At 40.3% G+C, this 22897-nt stretch overlaps 1 protein-coding gene across 2 annotated transcripts in view; it reads right to left on the bottom strand.

Moving 5' to 3' along the window:
• The window catches only part of SETDB1 (SET domain bifurcated histone lysine methyltransferase 1), a 30636-nt gene that overhangs the window by 7685 nt on the left and 54 nt on the right, over positions 1-22897 (bottom strand). The window contains exons 2-15 of one of the 2 annotated variants that reach the window (XM_024762848.1): positions 22704-22791; positions 21518-21788; positions 20671-20822; positions 9733-9767; positions 8704-8803; positions 7823-7948; positions 7454-7655; positions 6698-6771; positions 5569-5759; positions 4646-4775; positions 3801-3966; positions 3559-3717; positions 2291-2923; positions 1726-1842 (exon numbers count right to left, since the gene is read on the bottom strand). In XM_024762848.1, coding sequence (XP_024618616.1) covers positions 1726-1842; positions 2291-2923; positions 3559-3717; positions 3801-3966; positions 4646-4775; positions 5569-5759; positions 6698-6771; positions 7454-7655; positions 7823-7948; positions 8704-8803; positions 9733-9767; positions 20671-20822; positions 21518-21777 — 2345 coding nt within the window. In that variant the 5' untranslated portion in view covers positions 21778-21788; positions 22704-22791. Of the gene's footprint in view, positions 1-1725; positions 1843-2290; positions 2924-3558; positions 3718-3800; positions 3967-4645; positions 4776-5568; positions 5760-6697; positions 6772-7453; positions 7656-7822; positions 7949-8703; positions 8804-9732; positions 9768-20670; positions 20823-21517; positions 21789-22703; positions 22792-22897 lie in introns of those variants that run through there. The other variant, XM_024762849.1, reaches the window with a different exon arrangement.

Here is a 22897-nt window from a genome sequence, read left to right on the forward strand (position 1 = left end):
TTCTTTTTGTCCTCAGTGTTCTGTGGACACAATGATCACATTTTATCATCATGTGTTTTAGTGGGGATCTATTTTCATCCGTTATGCTAGGACCTGACTGGCCTTTACACTTTGGAAACACAGTCCCTTCCGTTATGGGAAAGCATCTGAATTATTTCACTGATGATTCTTTCCCTTTTCATCCTCTCTGTTAATTATGTATCTTGAGTACTAGGCTAATTAGTTCACATATTCATATACACCCAGCTTACCACATTATATCCCACTTTTTTCACTGTCCTCCTCTTTCCCTGACCTGTCCTTCTCAATCTCACATGCTGGCTCCACCTCCTCTGCTCAATTTCTAGTTGGATAGCCCAGGGCTTACTCTGGGCCCCTTCTCTTTTCTATTATCAATATTCTCTCTAGATGAACTCGTCCAGGCTTTAACTATCACTCCTGAGCTGATGACTCCTAATTCTTTATGCCCAATCCTTACACTTCTCTTCAGAAGTCTCAATGCCCTTTATTCTTAAAAAAAAAAAAAAAAATTAAATAAATTAATTTATTTATTTGGCTGCGTTGGGTCTTCGTTGCTGCGCGCAGGCTTTCTCTAGTTGCAGTGAGTGGGGGCTACTCTTTGTTGTGGTGCGTGGGCTTCTCATTGTGGTGGCTTCCCTTGTTGCTGAGCACGGGCTCTAGGCTCATGGGTTTCAGTAGTTGTGGCACATGGGCTCAGTAGTTGTGGCACATGGGCTCAGTAGTTGTGGCTCATGGGCTCTAGAGCGCCGGCTCAGTAGTGGCGCATGGGCTTAGTTGCTCTGCGGCATGTGGGATCTTCCCGGAGCAGGGCTTGAATCTGTGTCCCCTGCACTTGCAGCCGGATTCTTAACCACTGCGCCACCAGGGAAGTCCTCAATGCCTTCTTGACATTTCCACTTGGGTTGCCTAACAGGCATCTCAGACTTAACATGGCCAGAACAGAAGCTGACTTTTACTCAGACCTGCAACTCTAGCTCTAGTCTTCCATCTCGGTAAAAAGCACAAGCATCCACTTAGTTGCTCAACGATAAAATTTAGGACTTGTCCTTGATCTGTTCTTTCCCTCCCATTCCGCAATCTATGAAGTTCTGCAGCTCTACCTCGAAGTGCATCCCCAAGTGTATCCGCTTTCATCTCTACTGCCACCTTCATTCTAGTACAAGCCCCAGCAACCACCACTTCTTACCTATGTTCCTGAAAGTATCTAATTGGTCTACCAAATTCTACTTTTGCTGTCCTAAAGACTTATTTTTCATAGAGAAGTCAGAGTAATCTTTAAAAGGCAGATCACATCATTTGCCTGCTTAAAATTCCCTAACAGCTTCCCATCACATCATGAATTTGACTCTAATTTTTATTCTGATTTACAAAGTCCTATATAATCAGGTCTCCTCTCTGAACACATCTCGCTTGCCAGAGTAAACCACAATCTGTTAGAATAATCGTACAGCTCTGAAATCAAGGTGATCTTTTACTGCAACAGAAAATTGCTAGATACTATTCAATCATTTTATGTATTCATTTTGAGGAAAGCTCAAGGAAGAAACATGGGCTGGGAATTCAGTAACTGAGGCTTAATTGATAAAATGTCTGTTTCAGTTATCCTATTTTTGGCTCCAATATTTAGAATTCTGATGGTTGTTACAAGCACAGAAAAACAAGAATTCAGTCTCTGAGGTGCTTCATTTTCCCCTGACTACTTACCCTGTGGGAAGACACTCTTCTAGTCTCTTGTACTGGTAGCCAGAGTTAGAGTTGATTTGGCCACCTGGGGTGCAGGCTGTAGCCTGGAGAGTTAGCTGATGGCAGGTACACTTGGACCTGTATAGAACAGAAGGGTACAACAGCTACAGCTGTGACACTTTCTTTAGAGGCAAGAAGTTACTACTGATAAAAGGATGGTGATAGAGTAGTGAAATTTTTCTTCTTGCATACATATAAATGAGAATGTTAAAGACAGAATATGACAGAGTGAGAATAAGATAAAGAGACAGAGAACAAAACAAGTGGCAACTGAAAGCATAATGGAGGGAAGCAAAGGAAAAGGAGAATCAGAGAAACGAACATAAGACACATGCACCCAGGGTTAAGCTATGGGGCCCCAGCCCCTCAGTCTCATAGTTTTTATGGAGGCCTTACGGCAGGAGCTCCAGCTAAGAAGGTAAAGGGAGGTGAGGAAAGGAGGAGTGCAGTATAAGGCAAAGAAGTGGAAAGAAAAACAATCACAACAAAGTTGGAGGCAGGGCCAGCAATTCCCTAACCAACTCACTTGTCCCGGCAACCATCTTTGCAGTCACAGCCAACCAGAAATTCAGCGCCTGTGTTAATGAAAACACCCTTGCCTGGGATTCGTTCCTTGCTGTAGGCCACCTGAGGTGGGGGAGTTGTGTCAATCTCATTGACACAGGACAGAGGAACATCTTCCTTCCCATAGGTGATGTCCAAAATATAGTAAAAAGGCTTATAGGGCTGAAACTTTCGGTCCACAAGAACATATGGATCCAAACAGAACATCTCCAGGAAGAGGAAGTCACAGCCTGTCTCAAAAAGGTAGCGCTCAATCTCTTGCATTGTCCGAAGGCAGAGGCCACAGGGTGTCTTATAGATAACATGAAAGCCCATCTTGCGGTTAACTCGGCGCCGGGCTGTCATCCGCCGGAAGTCATACAGTAGTGGGACTAGGAGAGGGTTCTTGCCCCGATACTGCTCATTTCTCATAGGTCTGACTCGAGACAGACAAGTATAGCTGCAGACATGAGGTAAGTAGAAAAGCTTCTCCATGGGGGCGCGGTAGGAGGGCTCTGCCGGGGCCCGCTCCAGCATGCCATGGAAGGCTGGGGGTACTGGGGGAGCTGGGGGTGCTGGGGGTGCTGGGGCAGAGGTTGTGGATCCTAAAGGTGATCTGCAAATGAGATGCAAGAATTCAGATGAGAAAGCAATAGCACCTCTCTAGTGTACACTTAGCCCATCAGCTGGCTCAACCACTTCTCTAACCTTTCAAATAGCTGTCCTCTTAAAGCTAAAGATGATACAAGAAAGTCAAATTTCCCCTTGCCTTACTAAACCTGGAAAATGACATGCTCTGGTTACTCTTCAGTGACTGATAATATCTCTATTTCAACAGCATATATTTTCCTAAAATTTTTTTTGCCTGAGACTTATGGAAGTAGAGTCCAGTCTTCTACCAATGCTAGTTTTTCCTGCTATGTGTCCTATAAATACCCTTACTGACTCCCACGATTCAAGGAAAGAGGCTACAGAGTTCCCTTTCTATTGTACCAACGATGACACCATATTCAATAAGCAATCTTAACAAATGACTTTCTGGTCATTGTATTTTTAGGTGCCTAGTTTCTAATTCAATTATTTTTACATTCTGTTTCCTGGAAACGTCCAAGTTTAAAGCTTCCTTTTCAAGTTCAAACTTCTCACCATCATAATCTTAACTAGACCCCTGTGGCTAAGGAACCTCCCTATACAGTGACCATTCAGTCCACACTGCCAACACCCCCAAAAGAGAGCCTGAGATTTTCTCACCTATGTGTCTGACTGATCCCAGGTTTCCCACCAGGAGCATTTTCACTGAGTGCAGGGGATGTAGGGGAGGAATGACCAGAGCCCACAGATCCTGGCCGGAAGGATGTGCTTTTTTTGGCTACCTGCTTCCGAGATTGGGCAAGCTGGCTTTCCAAGCTTCTAGGAGATTAGAGGTCATATAGTAAGGGATACAGAAAATACAATATGAAAGAAACCAGCGAAAAAGAAGGAATAGCACTCACTCACTGTCACCTGCCTGGGGGGACAGAGGTGGACCAGGTGGGGCAGGTGGGGCAGGTGGGGCAGGTGGAGCTGTAGGCTGAGGGGGCTCCACTGGCTTGAACTGGGTTCCAGTACTGGTCAGATCCTGAGTGTACTGGACCACGGGACCTTTGCTCCTCACAGCACCTATAGGAAAAAGGAAATTGACCATTGAGAAGATGAGAACTGTGTCATTTATATTCATGCACACATCTAATCCTCAATTTATATAATCTAAAAAAGCAACAATGGAAACATTTTGACTAAGTGCTAAGACTGTCAGATCTCACTATTTACACCAATGAGTGGGAATACTGGCACAGGCTGACTTTTACTTAAATAACAAGATTTCATCTTCCTGCCTCAGACGATTTACATTAGTAATTATCTTATACTTTGGTAAAATTTTTCAAAAACGCATTCTTTGATCAACTAATGTTGTCAGGAAAAATTAACCAGAAAGTATGCCAGGAATATATAAAAACAAAAACAAAACCGGTTTGGGCTTTAAAAAAACTGACCACAGATAACACACAAAGCAAATAATCTTCACGTGGATAACACAGGTAATTACTACCAATAATACCCCTAACCTAAGCCAGTTGTTTCAGATTTTTATGTGTTTTTTAGAACAAATCAGAGCCATAGAATGTGCAGGCAGCATCACAAATCCATCACCACTACTGGAAACAATTCAGGGCACATGTCCTGTTTTCAATGAGTCAGTAGTGTAATCCTGGCAAACAAAGGATATAGCCATTGTACATAAACCCCTTTGCTGGTTTGTCCATTTCTTCCTTCTCCCAGGGTATCTTTCAGGACATACCCATATTTGGACGTGTCCTGAGCTGTCCGCCTTGCTTCTTCTCTAGTGTAGAGGCTGAGGATGTCTTCATGCTGAACATGGGCTCCAGCCGTGTAGAGCCTCGATAGATCCATTCACATCTTTTGTCATCCTGGGGGATTGGGAGGAAGGAAAGGTGGCGGGGCGAATGGGTTAAAGGCTAGAATCTACACCGCCGCTTGTGAAGAATACATACTATGTGCCTCCCTTGGGCGAAATCTCCCTGATGAGCCCTGAATTCCCTATCTATTCAATAAACTTATGTGCCAGGCTCCATGACAGGCATCAGGAATTCAACAACAACAAAAACAAACAAACAAAAAAACCCCAAAACAAAAACACATATATTCCTTGTGTGAAAAATTATAAGAGAGATAGATGTTTATACTGAGTATAAGAAGTGTAACAAGGATCATAAGGCCTTAGGATCAAAGGGATGAAACAGTTCAGAGAAGAAATATAATTCTAAGAAAGGCATGAGACAGAAGTAAAGGATAGGTATAGAAGATCTAAGAGTTAAACTGGGCCTTGAAAGATCATCAAGACCTCGAATTCACTGATCCTTCTTTTTTGTCCCACTATGCTATCAAAGCCCTAACCCTGGCAAACAGAACTAGCCGCCTTCTCTGTACCTACATGCATTGTGGATACTCCTGAAGAAAAACAAAAACAGTGTCATGCAGATTAGTGTCATAATTAAATTCAGGGAATTTATTTTTCATAACCACTCATACAGGAACCAAAAAGAAGATAAAGTAAAATTTGACCCAAAACAGCAAGAACAGGTAAGAGGATAAGAAAGAGGAAAACTATGGCATTTCTACAAAATCATCATCATCATCGCCTCTTATGCTCCCCCATCTCACCCAAATCCCTGCCTCTAAAACTCTAGGGAAGAAGAGTACCAGGAAGAGGATCCTGACTAGGCTGCCGTCCACCTCCTCAACTCGGGACTTCCACCACGTGCCTTCCCACTCAGTCTTGATAAGCTGTCCACTCTTGAGCAAAACCATGGGGCGGTTGGGGTAAGCAGTGATATACTCCTCTATGAAGTCTCGGCAGGAGATGTCTTCTATGTCCTCCCAAGTCTTTTTCACTGTCCCAAGGAAGAAGTAGGGCTGAGAGAGGGCAGGTAGGGCATGTCTTGATAGGGGAAAATGGTTGGCAAGGAGACATTTGGTATTTTTCAGGTTGGGAGGGAGAGAAAAAATAAACGAAGAAATCATAACCTCAAGGGAAGCAAAACCAAGATCACCTAAAAGTACTGAACCTAATGTGTAAATGTACACTCAAATCAAGTAAATACTAAATAAGCAATATGAAAACATAGGTGAGGCACTAATTTCATAAAAATGTTTGTTTCTTCTTAGGAAAAGTCAAGTGGAAATTCTTGCTAACTTGGTAAGTCTAAAGGTAAATCAAAAACAATAGGTGGCACCATGAAATTGATTTAAAAAAACCTGTCCTTCCTTCTCATGCTCCACCAGGCTTTTAAGGGACCCTGAATGTATTTACTGCCATGTTATGTGGAAACACAGCCATGTTAGTTGACTCTTCTGCAATTAAAAACAGTTGCTTCTGTTAAGAGTCTCTCCCAAGCCAGAGTCACAAGTACAGAGGACACTATGAAGCCCCCATCTAATACAGCTTCTGTAGAAAGCACCATGAGAAAGTGCTATGAAAGCACTATGCAGACTACAGATTTATACAAATGTTAGATTAAGCATGAGACTAGGAAAGAAGTAGTATCTTCTCAAACCTAAATCACTCAGAAATGAAATCAAAAGACATCTACAATATGAGCATCCACTCAAGGTAAGTCATGCTCTTCTAGTGTCTGACTCTTTGGCTGCAAAGACCCAGCACTAGAGATGAGCAAATAAAACTGTAACTCTCAAAGGACATTAATGAAACTTATCCTCTTTGAGACTAAAGCACCAAAAACATTAGGGCCTTTTAACTGGTTGTCTTAAGAAGAAATACAAGGTAGAGGAGGAAATGGATAGAACTAAGGAAGAAAGGAGGGACACTCACGTGGCCGGCAAATGGGATACAGTTCAGACTGTGTAACATAGGAAGCATAGCCATCATCAAAGAAAATGAGAAACCTGTAAGGAAAGAGTGATGGTAGAAAGATTGGGGGTTATGATATTTAACTCGACCGACAGAAATTATCTTATAGCTTCCATGCCTCTGGATCACAAACAGGACACACTCCAGGGAAGATGTTCGGTGCACTACTTTCTTCCTACTATTCTCTCTTCCCACCCCAAGAGTTAAGAATCCTCCCTTAGGTTAGCAGATACAAACTATTACATACAGAATGGATAAACAATAAGGTCCTACTGTATGGTACAGGGAACTATATTTAATATCTTGTGATAAACCATAATGGAAAAGAATATTAGAATTCTCCCTTAATCTAACCAACATATCCCCACTTTGCCAAAAGCCATTTATTCTCATTATATTGTCAGATTCCTAAACTGCTGAAAAACATTTAGTCTCCATTTCTTCCTTCTATATGAATTCTCTATTCCACCTAACCATTAATCAATCTGAATTATTCTCCCCTACCTAGTTTTCTCCTTGAGAAAAGGAGAAAAAAGGGTGTGTGTGTGGCGGGGGGGCGAGAAAGAATCATCCACATGACTCCATGGCAAAGAAAGAGTTTCTGGCCACTGGGGACTGAGAACACAAAAGCTAATTGTGAGATTTGGACTGTGGCTTGAACAGGGCAGGTGCTGTGCTCCCGGCTCCCACTCTCTTTACAATCCTCTGTCCAGGTACCTGAGCTTGTTTTTGACGTTTGGTGTCTCAGCTACAATGCCAGCATAGAGCCAGACCTGATTCCCATCTTTGTATTTGGCCACTACTCGACTGCCCACATACAGCTTGTCAGCAGGAGGGTGGTAATCATAGGCAATATGGTTCCCTGACAGAAGACTCTTTCCTTTGTTGTCAAATTTCACCTTGTACTTCTTCCCTGGCCCTGAGTAAAAGGGAAAGATAAACAAAAAATTTTAAAAACCATCAGTTTCTGTGTGAATCCTGGTTGCTACGTGAGAGACAAAAGGCAAGGCTACAGGGAAAAGAAACAATCAGCATTGGAGACCTGCAGGTTGTCTTTCATTAGTTCTTCCTCTAGCTTGAACATACCAACCGTCTGGATGGCAATAAGGGTGCCTTTGTGCCACGTCTTAGTTCTCTTCTTGCCCAGAATGCGCATGCTAACTACCAGGTCACCATCTTTACTCAATTCTCCAGACATTTGACTCAAGGTTCCTAGGAAGAAAGCATAAAGAGATATGGCATAGACTGGGGAAAGAATGGAAAAATAAAGAGAGTACTGGGTTATTGGGGCAAGTGGGGTAATCTTTTGATCCTTAGCCACTTTTACTGCTCTGTTGGCCAAGGGCAGAAATATAAGACACAGTCGAATCAACTGTTTATGTTAACAGGAAAAACTTGAATTGAAATTCACATGTAACTCAAGACCATCTCACTTTAACCAAATATTTCCAACTCCTTATTAATAACATTAATTACCACCCATTAAATGCCACGTAGCATTTTATAAAACATATTCCTGGGAGGATCTCTTAACAGCCACACTCTACAAAGCTTCCCTCAGACCTCTTTTTAAGGGTTTGAGTTACTCTCTTCTCTTTAACCTTCATCTGGAAGAAGAAATCATGAGCATGGAGCTAAAAAGGTATTTGGACAAAGCCATCACACAGTAGAAAACCAGCAGACAAAAGACTTAAGCCAAGGGACTTCCCCGGTGGTCCAGTGGTTAGGACTCTGCATTTTCACTGCCGTGGGCCTAGGTTCAATACCTGGATGGGGAACTAAGATCCCGTAAGCTGTTCAGCAGGGGGAGAAACGACAAGCAGACAGCAAGGAAAATCTGTGGTGTTAAAAGAACCAAACAGAGGTGAAGAAGGATTCTGAAATGCTAAAACAAAGCCAGTTATCCATGTAATCTCTTTGTAGGATTTCATGCCCGCACCTATACTGAGGTGCCTCCTGACTCTAACCTTTGTGTAGATCCTGGGAACTGCTCTTCTTGTTGACAGCATCCATGAACTTCTGGACATCTTGAGCTGACTTTCTTAAGGCAGCCATAGCTTCACGGAGCTGTAAGGAAAGGGATGAGGGAATCAAGTTTTAAAATAGTAGCACCGGTTCTTTTTTAACATCTTTACTGGAATATAATTGCTTTACAATGTTGTGCTAGTTTCTGCTGTACAACAAAGTGAATCAGCTATATGTATACATATATCGCCATATCCTCTCCCTCCCACCCTCCCTATCCCCCCCCACCAGGTGGTCACAAAGCACCAAGCTGATCTCCCTGTGCGATGCAGCTGCTTCCCACTAGCCATCTATTTTACATTTGGTAGTGTATGTATGTCCATGCCACTCTCTTACTTTGTCCCAGCTTACCCTTCCCCCTCACCGTGTCCTCAAGTCCATTCTCTAGTAGGTCTGCGTCTTTATTTCCATCCTGCCCCTAGATTCTTCATAACCTTTTTTTTTTTAGATTCCATATATATGTGTTAGCGTACAGTATTTGTTTTTCTCTTTCTCACTTATTTCACTCTGTATGACAGACTCTAGGTCCACCCACCTCACTACAAATAACTCAATTTCATTTCTTTTTATGGCTGATTAATATTTCATTGTATATATGTAGCACCAGTTCTCGACAATAAGAACTTGTCTTTTAAAAAGCAAAATAGAATGAGTTATGTTTAGAAGCTTATAGTTACTTTATCAGGCAAAACCTGCCCTTTCTTACAAATCTGGTTCAGAAATCAGCTTTAGGAAGCTATCCTTGACTAATTTAACTGCCAAATTCGACATTCATACAGCACTCAGTGCATGCATCTATAAGAAACTTTTGCATTCTTTTAACACCTATTAGAGAAATGCAACCTGTAGGGCTGATTATGCAGGGTGAATGATTATATGCTGATAGCTGAACTGACCGAATGGTCAGGCCAAAAGTTTCTCCCATTTTCATATTCTTATCTCTCACCCTTCTCTTACCCATCCCAACTTACCTTCTGGTCTTTTGGAGTTCTGCTCCCAGCATCACCTACAGATGAGAAAAACTCTGAGTGTAAGGGACTTACACATAAGAATCTCCAAGAAATCAAGAACTAAGCTACTTAACAGGATTATCATGGAAACATTATTGATAACAACTGAAAACTAGATATAGATATACATATCTATGTGAAAGTACCAAAAGCATTTAGAAAGATACACAGCAAATAGGTAACAGTGCTTACCTGGGGATAAAGTACTGGGACAGGTGATATTCTGTGGGATTTTCAAATATTTGAATTCTCTCTTTTTAAATTTATTTATTTTTATTTTTTGGCTGCATTGGGTCTTCGCTGCTGTGCGTGGCCTTTCTCTAGTTGCGGTGAGTGGGGGCTACTCTTCGTTGCGGTGCATGGGCTTCTCATTGTGGTGGCTTCTCTTGTTGAGGAGCACAGGCTCTAGGCGCTTGGGCTTCAGTAGTTGTGGCACACGGGCTCAGCAGTTGTGGCTCACGGGCTCTAGAGCACAGGCTCGGCAGTTGTGGCACATGGGCTTAGTTGCTCCACGGCATGTGGGATCTTCCCAGACCAGGGCTCGAACCCGTGTCCCCTGCACTGGCAGGCGGATTCTTAACCACGGCACCACCAGGGAAGCCCAAATATTTGAATTCTTATAACAATAATTTATGGGTTATTTGAATGATTTGAAAAGTGAAATATAGTCAGTGAATTAAGCAAAAATGTTTCTTCTTGAGTAGTGCTGTCCAACAGAACTTCCTGCTATGATAAACATGTTCTGTATCTACACTGTCTAATATGTTAAAATTTGGCTACTAAGCACCTGAAATGAACTTTTTCACTAAAAATTTTTTTTAAATCAGGTATAATTCACATACCAAGAAATTTACCCATTTAAAATGTTTAATTCAGTGGTTTTCAGTGTATTCACAAGGTTGTACAACCACCACCACTATCTAATTCTAGAACATTTTCATCACACTGAAAAGAAACCCCACTAATGAGTATGGGGTTTCTTTTCGGAGTGATGAAAATACCCATTAGCACTCACTCCCCATTCCACCCTTCCCACAACCCCCAGCAAACATTAATCTACTTTGTGTCTCTATGGATTTGCCTATTCTGGATATTTCATATAAACGGAGTCATATTATATATGGTGCATCATATCAGATTCATCTATGTTGCAACATTTATCAGCACTTCATTCCTTTATATGATTGAATAATATTCCATTGTATGGCTATGCCATATTTTATTTATCCATTCATCAGTTGATGGACATTTGGGTTGTTTCCGCTTTTTGGCTGTTATGAATAATGTTGATAGGCACATTTGAATATCAGTTTTTATGTGGGCATATGTTCTCATTTCTCTTGGGTATATGGCTAGGAGTGGAATTGTTAGGCCATAAGGTTTAACCTTTTGAGGAACTGAAAGATTTGTCCAAACTGGCTGTACCATTTTACATTCCCACCAGCAATTTAGAGGATTCCAATTTCTCCACATCCTTGTCAACACTTATTACTGTCTATCTTTTCAACTACAGCTATCCTAATAAGTATAAAGTAGTTCTGACTTGCATTTCCTTAACAACTAATGATGTTGAACATCTTTTCATATACTTATTGGTCATTTTCACATCTTCTTTGAAGAAATATCTATTCAAATCTTTTGCCCATTTTTAATTGGGTCACTTGTCTTTTTATTCTTGAGTTGTTAAGAGTTCTTTATACATTCTGGAAAATATTAGGCTTCACATTTCACATAATATATTTTTTTATTTTTGGTCACACCACGTGGCTTGAGGGATCTTAGTTCCCTGACCAGGGATTGAACCTGGGCCCTTGGCAGTGAAAGTGCGGAGTTCTAACCACTGGACTGCTAGGGAATTCCCACATTTCACATAATTTAAATAGCCACGTGTGGATAGTGGCTACTGTATCGTACAGTGAAATTTTAGATATTTGTAACATATATTTAAAAATGGGGGGACTTCCTTGGTGGTCCAATGGTTAAGAATCCACCTTCCAATGCAGGGGACGCTGGTTTGATCCTGGTCGGGGAACTAAGATCCCACATGCTGTGGAGCAACTAAACCTGCACACTGCAACTACTGAGCCCGTGCGCTCTGTAGCCCGCGCACCACAACTAGAGAGAAGCCTGCATGCTGCGCTGAAAGATCCCGCATGCTGCAATGAAGATCCCACAAGCCACAACTAAGACCTGACGCAGCCAAATAATAAATTAAAATTTAAAAAGGAAGGCAATGGTGGTAATCATTTTGCAATAAACATACATATCAAATCATTATGTCTTATACCTTAAACTAATACTATATTATTTGTCCATTATATCCAATAAAACTGGGGGGAAAAAGTAGCAAAAATAAATAAATAAAAACAAAAATGGAAAGCAATGTACATTTCTGAAAATAACAAAAATAGTTAAATAAACTACAACATATCTAAATGAGGTTCATAAAGAATCTTCAATAACACGAGGCAATGCTAATGATATATATTAAGTTTTAAAAGTTAGGATACAAAATTATTTATTTGATATGAACTCAACCTTGGAGAGAATACACAGACACACCTGTGCATATGCACACATTCCTCAAAGAACTGTGACTATGGCATATGATTAATATCTGTTATCTTAGAACTCCACAACTGTAAAAGGCTTCAAAACACATGTTCTATATTTGAGGACAAATTAAGGATGGACGGTTATTAATCTTGCAGGGATTTTTACCTTTAAAATATATTTAGATATATTCATGTGGTAAAAAATTGAAACATTATAAAAGGACACACAATCAAAAATAAGTCTCCCTCCTGCCCCTGCTTCTCGTTACTTGCCTCAGAAATAACCAATATTAACAGTATCTTTTGCAGCCAAAGATATTCTGCAAAGTTACATATGTATTCTATCCTGCAAAGTTACATATGTATTCTATCCTGCCTTCATCCTTTTACTCACACTCAACATGCAGGTTTTTTTTTTTTGCGGTACGTGGGCCTCTCACTGTTGTGGCCTCTCCCGTTGCGGAGCACAGGCTCCGGACTCACAGGCTCAGCGGCCATGGCTCATGGACCCAGCCGCTCCGCGGCATGTGGGATCTTCCCAGACCGGGGCACGAACCCGTGTCCCCTGCATTGGCAGGTGGACTCTCAACCACTGCACCACCAGGGAAGCCCGCAGGTTTTTTTAAAAATAAATTTATGTATGTATGTCTGCCCGCACTGGGTCTTTGTTGCTGTGCACAGGCTTTCTCTATTTGTGGCAAGCGGGGGCTACTCTTTGTTGCAGTGCACGGGTTTCTCATTGCAATGACTTCTCTTGTTGTGGAGCATGGGCTCTAGGTGTGCGGGCTTCAGTAGTTGTGGCACACAGGTTCAGTAGTTGTGGCTCGCGGGCTCTAGAGCACAGGCTCAGGAGTTGTGGCACATGCGCTTAGTTGCTCCATGGCATGTGGGATCTTCCTGGACCAGGGCTCGAACCCGTGTCCTCTGCATTGGCAGGCAGATTCTTAACCACTGTGCCACCAGGGAAGTCCCAACATGCAGTTTTTTTGTTTTTATTTTTGGCTGCATCGGGTCTTAGTTGCAGCACGCGGGATCTTTGTTGTGGCATGCAGGATCTTTCGTTATGGTGCGTGGGCTCTTCGTTGCGGCACACGGGATTCTCTAGTTGTGGTGCACAGGCTCCAGAGTGTGCATGCTCTAGAGCTCGTGGGCTCTGTAGTTTGCGGCACGCGGGCTCTCTGGTTGAGGCGCACAGGCTTAGGTGCCCCATGGCATGTGGGATCTTAGTTCCCCAACCAGGGCTTGAACCTGCATCCCCTGCATTGGAAGGCGTATTCTTAACCACTGGACCACCAGGGAAGTCCCCATCATGCAGTTTTTATGTTGCTTTTTATCTCCACACTTAAAATTACTAGGAAAGTATTCCCTATCAGGACCTACAAATCTGATTCTTTTTTCCCCCAATTTTTTTTATTGTGGCAAAATATACGTAACACAGAATTTACCATCTTAACCATTTTTAAGTGCACAGTTCAGTGGTATTAAGTACATTCATGTCACTGTGCAACCATTACCATCAGTCATCTCCAGAACTCTAAGTCACCAAGTTAAGACATGAGGAACAGGACAGAGGGAGCATGAGGGAGTATAGTCATCTGTACGAAAGGTCTGAATTAAATGTCCAGCTTTGCTAAAAATATAAGCAGAAACTTTACACCAATAAATTGAATACTTAAGAAAAAATATAAATTACCAGAAAATTACAAGTTACCAAATCTGACTCAAAGAAATAGAAAAGCTTTGCACAAAGTAAATAGATACCTAGATGGCTTCACAGGCAAATTCTATCAAACACTCAAGGGATACATAATTCCAATTTTGCAAACACTTCCCAAGAATTAAAAGAAGAAATACTGCCTATTCCATTCTACAAGGCCATCAAAATCTCAATATTAAAATCACAGAAGGGTAGTACCAAAAAAAAAAAATTATAGGCCTATCTCTGTTATAAAAGTGAAGATGCAAAAATCCTAAATATCAGCACAACAAATCCAGAAATGTTTAAAAACGATATATTTAGTTGGAATCATCCAAGGACTATAAGGTTGGAAAACTTAGTGATTTAAAGAAAAATATTCACATAATAATTTTACTAGATATATAAGGTATGTCCAATAAAATCAACATCTACTCATGATAAAAACTCCCAGCAAACTAAAAATATGGGACAAGTTCTATTACCTGACAAATGACATCTTCGAAAACCTGTAATCAGCCTTAATAGTATAAGATGAAAACATGCCCTTTAAAACAAGCCACAAGGGCCGCTCTCGCCTTCTGAGATGGCCCACACTCTGTCTGTGGAGTGTGTTTCTCTCTAAATAAATCCACTTCTTACCTATCAAAAACAAAACAACCAAAAATAACCACCAAACAAGCCACAAGACAAAGAAGTCCTTGTCATCATCATCACTCCCATTTAACATTATAATTAAGGTCTTAGCTGGTGAAATATGACAAGAAAAACAAGACTTATCTGCCATAAGTATAGGAAAGGAGGAAAAACTGCAATTATCTTCAGATGACAGTCTACATAGAAAACTTAAATGAAATCATAGAAATAAAAATTTAGTAAGATTGTCAGATACAAAAATCTATATGTAAAAGTCAACTGCATGTCTATATACCAGCAGCAACTAGTTGGAAATGTATTTTCTTTTTTTTTTAAAAGAAGGATATTAATTTATTTATTTTTGCTGTGTTAGGTCTTCGTTTCTGTGCGAGGGCTTTCTCTAGTTGTGGCAAGCGGGAGCCACTCTTCGTTGCGGTGCGCGGGCCTCCCACTATCGCGGCCTCTCTTGTTGTGGAGCACAGGCTCCAGACGCACAGGCTCAGTAGTTGTGGCTCATGGGCCTAGTCGCTCCGCAGCATGTGGGATCCTCCCAGACCAGGGCTCGAACCCGTGTTCCCTGCATTAGCAGGCAGACTCTCAACCACTGCACCACCAGGGAAGCCCCTGGAAATGTATTTTCTTAAAAAGGATATTTTTTGTGGCTACTGAAAATGGGAGTTGGGAATAAATCTGACAAAAGACGTGCAAGCTTTCAGTGGAGAAAATTAATCAACCCTCCTGAAAAATGTTAAAGACTACATAAATGATCTTTGTATAGGAGAGTCAAATACTATGAAATTATCAACTATTCCTAAATTAATCTTGTGATAACGTCAATGGTTTGGGGGTTTTTACTGGTGGGGGGGGAAGTGGGAAACATGACAAGCTAACTCTCAAATATAAATATAAGCACAACAGGTGAAACAGAACCAAGACATCTGTGAAGAAGAACAAGAAACTGAGGTTACTAGAGTTAAAAGATATTATAAAGCCACAGTGATAGGCTCTATAGAGTTGAAACAGGAGGAAATGACAGACCAGTGAAACAGAACAGAAAGTCCAGAAACAAACCCACACAAATATATGGAAATAATTTATGATAGAATAGGCAATGTAAATCAATAGGAGGGGACGCATTTCAATAATGGTGCTGAAAAATTGTTTAAGAACAATATGAAAAAAAGAAAAAAATAAATTCCATTTGGAATTAAGACTTAAATGTGAAAGACAAAACTATGAAACTTTCAAAGGCAATGTAAAAGAAGATCTTTATAGACTCAGGGCAGTAAGGATATAAAAAGCAATGACCATAAAAGAAAATGTTAACATTAGAACTTCTGTTTATTAACAAACAACATAAAAAGTAAAGACAAAACATAAGGTTGGAGTGATATGTGCATTTTATAACTGCAAAGGATTAGTAATTTTAATTATAGGAATAATAGGTAGACTTCCTATGAATTAAAAAAAACAGTTGAGCAAATGAGCAAGATACATGAACAGACGTAACAAAGAAAACCTACAGATGACTCACAAACACATGAAAAGATTCCCAAGTTCATCTGTAGACAGGGAAATCAAATTTTAAAATGAGAGTGCTAAGTGTTGTCAAGGATGTGGAACACAGGCCACTCTCAGCCACTGGTGGTACAAATATAAATTGGCACAACCACTTTGGAAAGCTGTTTGGTCACTAATTATCCAGCAAGGTTGAAAATTCTATATCCTAAGAACTAGCAACTCCACTCTTACAGTACCCTAGGATATCCTAAAAAGATTCTTGCACATGTGCATCAAGAATCATTTACAAGGATATTTAGGGCATTATTTACAATTGCAAAAAAACTGAAAACAAATGAAATGTCAACTGTTCGGAGACTAGATAAAACTGTGGCATATTCACATAATGAAACATCATACTGCAGTAGCAACTGAACCAAGCATCACACATCAGCATGATGTTGAAGAAGTCATGGAAGAATGCATACAGTGTCTAAGATTCCATTTATACAGTTCAAAAACAGGCAAAACTACAGCACTTCTGGTAAAAGTGATGTGACAAGATTGGACAATCCCCCTATGCAGAAAACAAGTATAAAACTGGACAAAATTGTCAAAAGCAATCATTTCAGGACTTCCCTGGTGGTGCAGTGGTTAAGAATCCCCTTCCCAATGCATGGGACTGATCCCTGGTCCGGGAAGATCCCACATGTCGCAGAGCAACTAAGCCCGTGCACCACAACTACTGAGCCTGAGCTCTAGAGCCCGCGAGCCACAACTACTGAGCCCATGCACCGCAACTACTGAAGCCTGTGCACCTAGCGCCCGTGCTCTGCAACAAGAGAAGCCACCACAGTGAGAAGCCCACGCACTGCAATGAAGAGGAGGCCCAGCTCACTGCAACTAGAGAAAGCCTGTGCAGCAACGAAGACCCAATGCAGCCAAAAAATTAAAAAAAAATCATTTTAGGACACTGGAAATTTGACCAAAGGCAAACAATAGATTGATAAGTATCCCTGAAAAACTGCTAAAGCTTCTGGTAACAAAGGTGGGAGTCTATGGATCTCTTGCCTGGGGCAGCTCCCATCCCTGCTCCACCTCTAGCTTGGTGGGCAAAAACTGTAGCTTTATCACTGAGGTGCTAGCCATAACAAGCAGATTTGCTAATTTGAGGTTGTAGCTCTTGTTTAGGGTAAGCGGCAAACCAGTAAATTTAACCAGGAGATTCTGAAAATGAGAGAGTCACAGACAGGCTTAGATAAATTCTCTATACATTTTTGGGTGACTGCTAAAATATGCATATGCAAAGAGGACCCAAGAGTGCCTGGTTAAAAAGGAAACCCAAGGTCAAAGAAAAAAATCACAAAGGAAATTAAAATTTATGAGTTACATGAAAATGAAAATTCAACATAAAAATTTATGAGATGCAGCAAAGCATGCTCAGAGGGAAATTTATAGCTTTAAATGTTTATATTAGAAAGAAAGAAAGGTCTAAAGTCAATAGTCTCAGCTTTGACTTTAAGAAACTAGAAAAAGAAGAGCAAATCAAACCCAAAAAAAGTGGAAGGAAGAAAATAGAGATCAGAGTAGAAATCGATGAAATAGAAAACAGAGCAACAGTAGCAAAAATAAATCAATGAATCCCCAATACTGGTTCCTTGTAAAAGAACAAAAATTGATAAACCTGTATCTAATCTAATCAAGAAAAAAAAGAGGAGATCTAAATAACCAATATCAGGAATGAAAGGGACATCACTACAGAACCTACAGAAATTAAAAAGGATCATAAGGGAATACTATGAACAACTTTATGGCAATAATTTAGACAACTTTGATAAAGTGAACCAATTCCTAGAAAGAAATTGTCCACAATGAACAAAATCAACTTGAGATGAAACAGAAAATCTAAATAGATATTTCAGGTAAAGAAAATGGATTAGTGATTATATTAAAATAGATATATCAGGTAAAGAAAATGGATTAGTGATTTATCTTCCCACGATAAATTCAATGTGATATCCTGGATTGGATCCTGGAACAGAAAAAGTCCAGAAATTGAATAAAGTCTGGAGTTTAGATAAAAGTAATGTACCAATGTTTGTTTCTTAGTTTTGACCAATATATACCATGGTAACATTAACATTAGAAGAAACTGGTGAAAGGTATGCAGGAACTCTCTATTACCTTTGCAATTTTTCCATAAATCTAAAATGATTCCAAACTAAAAAGCTTACTTAAAAAATATCTTTCCACGAAGTAAAGTCCAGGCCAAGATGGTCTCATTGCTTAATTTATCAAACATTTAAGGAAGAAATAATACCATTCCACACAACTCAGAGGAAGGAACACCTCCCAACTCATCTTATAAGGCCCATATTACCCTGCTACCAAAGCCAAAGACATCACAATAAAACTACAAACCAATAGCCCTCAAACATATGTGCAAAAATTGTTAAAACATTTGCAAATCCAATATAGCAACATATAAAAAGGATTATACACTAAGACAAAGTGGCGGGTGGGGATGGGAGAGTTATTCCAGGAACAAAAGATTGGTTTAACATATAAAAAATAATTATTGTAATACATCCTATTAATAGGATAAAGGACAAAAGCCATATGATCACCTGAGGACAACAGAGAAAAAGTAGCTGACAAAATCTGAAATCGAATCCAGCTATTATAAAAACTCTCAGCAAACTAGGAATAAAAGCAACTTCTCTGAACCTGGTAAAGGATACCTACAGCTCACATCATAATTAATGACTAAACATAAAATGCTTCCCTGATAAAATCAGGAACAAGGAAAGGATGTCTGCTCTTTTTTTTAACATCATACTGGAGGTTCTAGCAAGCATAATAAGGCATGGGAAAAACACAAGACATCTAGATTAGAAAGGAAGAAGTAAAATGACTATTTGTAGACAACATGGTCTAATGTATAGAAAATCCTAAGGGAGCCACAAAAAACTTCTAGGAAACTGATAAGCTGATGCTAAAATTTATTTGGATTATATATGAAATACAAATGAATTTGGAGGACTTTCACTAAGTGATTTTAATACTTACTGTAAAGCTACAGTAATTAAGACAGTGTGGTGCTGGTATAAAAATAAACATTTAGTTCAATGTGACCCTCAACTACAACATATAGCCAGCTGATTTTTGACAAGGATACCAAAAGAATAGTCTTTTCAACCAATGGTGGTGGAACAACTGGATAGCCATAAGCAAAACAAACCAACCAACTACCCTCAGCTCTTAAGAATTTTTATTCTTCAAAAGACACCATTAAGAAAATGAAAAGACCACATCTGGGAAAATGTTTGTAAAATAGGTCTGATAAATGAATTGTACCTAAAGTATAATAAGTCAGAAGACTTATATATGTTGACTTAGAAAAGTCAATAATAAAAAGACAATCCAATTTTTTAAAAAAGGCAAAACTATTTGAATAGCTATTTCCTCAAAGAACATACATAAATGGCAAATAAGTATGTGAAAAGATGCTCAATGTCTTCAAGAACATGCAAACTACAATCACAATGTGAGGGAGTCCCCTAGTGGCCTAACAGTTAGGATTCCGGCTTTCACTGCTGTGGCCTGGGTTCAGTCCCTGGTTGGAGAACAGAGATCCCACAAGCCACGGAGCGTGGCCAAAAAAAAAAAAAAAAAAGCTACAATCCCACTTTGCTAGTGGAAATGTAAAATAATATGGCCACTTTGGAAAACACAATAGTGATTTCTTAAAAACTCAAACATACACTTACCTAAGACTTACCAATTCCACGCCTAGGTGGAGTATCCAACAGACATGAAACATAATGTGGACATTAAGACTTACACACCAGGGACTTCCCTGGTGGCACAGTGGTTAAGAATCCACCTGCCAATGCAGGAGACACGGGTTTGATCCCTGGTCTGGGAAGATCCCAAGTGCCACGGGGCAACCAAGCCCGTGCGCCACAACTACTGAGCCTGCGCTCTACAGCCTGCGAGACACAACGACTGAGCCCATGTGCCTAGAGCTGTGCTCCGCAACACAGAAAAGCCACCACAATGAGAAGCCCGCACACCGCAACAAAGAGGAGCTCCCACTCGCCACAACTAGAGAAAGCCTGTGCACAGCAACGAAGACCCAACAAGCCAAAAATAAATCAATAAACTAAAAACAAACAAAAAACTGTTAAAGAATAGACAAAACCAAATAATCTGTTTTGAGATATATACATAGGTGCTAATGCCACCTATAAAGAAAAACAAGGGCGTTCAGAATACAGGTTACATAGAATGGGGAAAGGAGAATAATTCAATCAGGAAGTAGCAAGAAGTGAAAATCTATGATATCAATACTAACAATCTTCTATTTTTTTCCTGTAACAGATAAGTCCAACAGTTAGGAATATGAAGTTAGTAAGAATGGTTTCTCCTCTCTTTTATCTTCTATTTGCTCATCTTCCCAGATTTCAATTTTAGTCCTGAGATTTTCCTGTCCATAGCCTCATCTCTTACCTGAATCAATACTGAGGACATCATCGTCTTCATCAGGAATCTCAATTATTTCTGTAGGCCGGGAAGCTTCATCTTCAGAACTACTGTCCCGGTACTGTAGTCCCAGTTTGGAGTAAAAGTCCTTCACCAAAGACTCACAATTAGTCACTGCCCTAATATTGGAACATACGTAGAAAAGGTCAAAGCCAGCAGAAGCAGGTGTAAAAGCTATTAGAATTTATATATATTTCAGTATACACTGACCTCTATTTAAACAGGCCATATTCCAAAGTGTCTCTGTTTTGAATTTTAAATGCTTATCCCATAGAAAAATGTTTAAATAGTGGTTTCCAGACTAGTCCTTCAAAAATCCAAAATAAGCCCAAAGCACGGTCCTTTCAACCTTACCTCATTACTTACCTTGTTGTTATTTGAAAATATGTTCTAAGTGACAACTAGGGCAGGAGAAACAAATCTTCTGGGCGTTTAGGAGTAGAAACAGGGCTCTAGGAACTTATTAAAGCTTCGCAGTTACATAAAACAGCAAGTTTTTATAATATGCACTCCCTAGATGATTCTACTAAGAAAACAAAACAATTGCTCTGAAGTAGAGTGAAGTATAAAGAAGGGGAAGGGAGTCAAGACTTGGACTCCCCTACTGTTGAGCATATTAGCCTCTGATAGATGAATATTATATTACATGGGTGGTTGTGAGGTCAGATTATGGCCCTTCACCCTTGAGGAAGAGTAAGATTCTACATATCTGTACCTTCTAAAGTACAAAGTGTACAATGTCATGAACAATTATACTACTTTAAAAATGTCTGCCAATAGGTAGATTTCCTCCTATTTCCTATGTGGTTCTTACCTGGATGCATCATCAAACAGCTGGTCAACATGGGCCACCTCAGATTCCTTCTGTATTACCCATGTCTCCAACTCTGCTAGTTGCTTCTTGCGCTGCTGTATACAGTCCATCTTTTCCAGTTCTTCATCAATGAACTGCCGAAGTTCCTCCATAGAGATACCCAGCTCCTCAACCACTGCTTGCTGCAGCTCTGCAATCTCTTCAGACTCCACTGCAGCTGTTGCTGCATCCAAACCAATGCACCCAGGGAGGGAGGACATACTGTTGTCCTCTACATGGAGCAGGAAACTAGAATTACTTTTGGAGTTATTATGACTGCAATAGAGAATTTCAGTCCCCTAATAAAACTCATTCCTACTCTGCTACTTGTTACTCAAATATATGTAGTTAGTTCTCTTTCCCCATTCTCCAGTATCTGAAGCTGAGATTTTGTAGAGTTCTCATCTCCTGTAGGCTATAGACTATAGGCCTGAATAAAATGCAAAAGTTTGAGAGGGCACGGAAGACATATATTATGCAACAGGGAGCTACTGAAAACAATGTTTTAGGAAACTGAAGAGAACCAGTTTATTGAGGAAGATATTTCTGTGGCCTGTGTTCTTTAATGAGATAAAACTGACTAATGAGATAAATCTTTGTGTGCACGCTCTGCCTAATTTGAACAAATACTCCCCACCTGGAGGGGAGGGTTTGGTCTACAACTCCCTAATTCGTTGTTTTCTCTTTAATTACTTTTCCCTTTACATTACTTCGCTTTTGTGTGGAAATTTTCTGTTTGAAAAGTATAATACTTAAGGACAGAAAAGCTTGCAGCAAAGAGGTTTCCCCAAAGTAAAAGGAAATAAAGCAATTTGGGAATAAACCGTGGCTACCTAAAATCGACAATTCAAATACTCCCACATACAACTCACATTGGTGTTAACTGCTTTTTTTTATCAAACGGTTAAAGCAAAACTGATGCCATAATGCCGTGCGACCCCAGCGCCAGTTCTCACTGCCTCCATTTTTCTTTGGCCCACACACCGCCCCACCCCCGCGCTATCCATTTTAGGGGTGCGTCCCACCCACCCGCAAACCCAGCTCAACCCCGCCCCCGCTAGTCTCCCGGGGAAAACCTCCTTCCCACCCTCGCCCGACCTCCTACCACAAACAAAACATTCCATACAAGCCCTTGGTCTCCAAATACCTCAATTAACAGTATTTCCCACACCTCCCAGCTTCCAGCTATGAAGGCTCTTTCTCACCAACCAGACTCACGACTCAGGGGTCGGCCTCTGTAGGAAAGAACGAAACCAAAGGGAAAAGGGAGCAAGGGGAGGGGAAGAAGCGTGAGGGAGGGAAGGGGAAGCAAAAAAAAAAAAAAAAAAAAAAAAAAAAAAA

This window comes from Neophocaena asiaeorientalis, unplaced genomic scaffold, assembly GCF_003031525.2.
Source record: "Neophocaena asiaeorientalis asiaeorientalis breed wild unplaced genomic scaffold, Neophocaena_asiaeorientalis_V1.1 scaffold167, whole genome shotgun sequence".
Classification (NCBI taxonomy): Eukaryota; Metazoa; Chordata; class Mammalia; order Artiodactyla; family Phocoenidae; genus Neophocaena; species Neophocaena asiaeorientalis.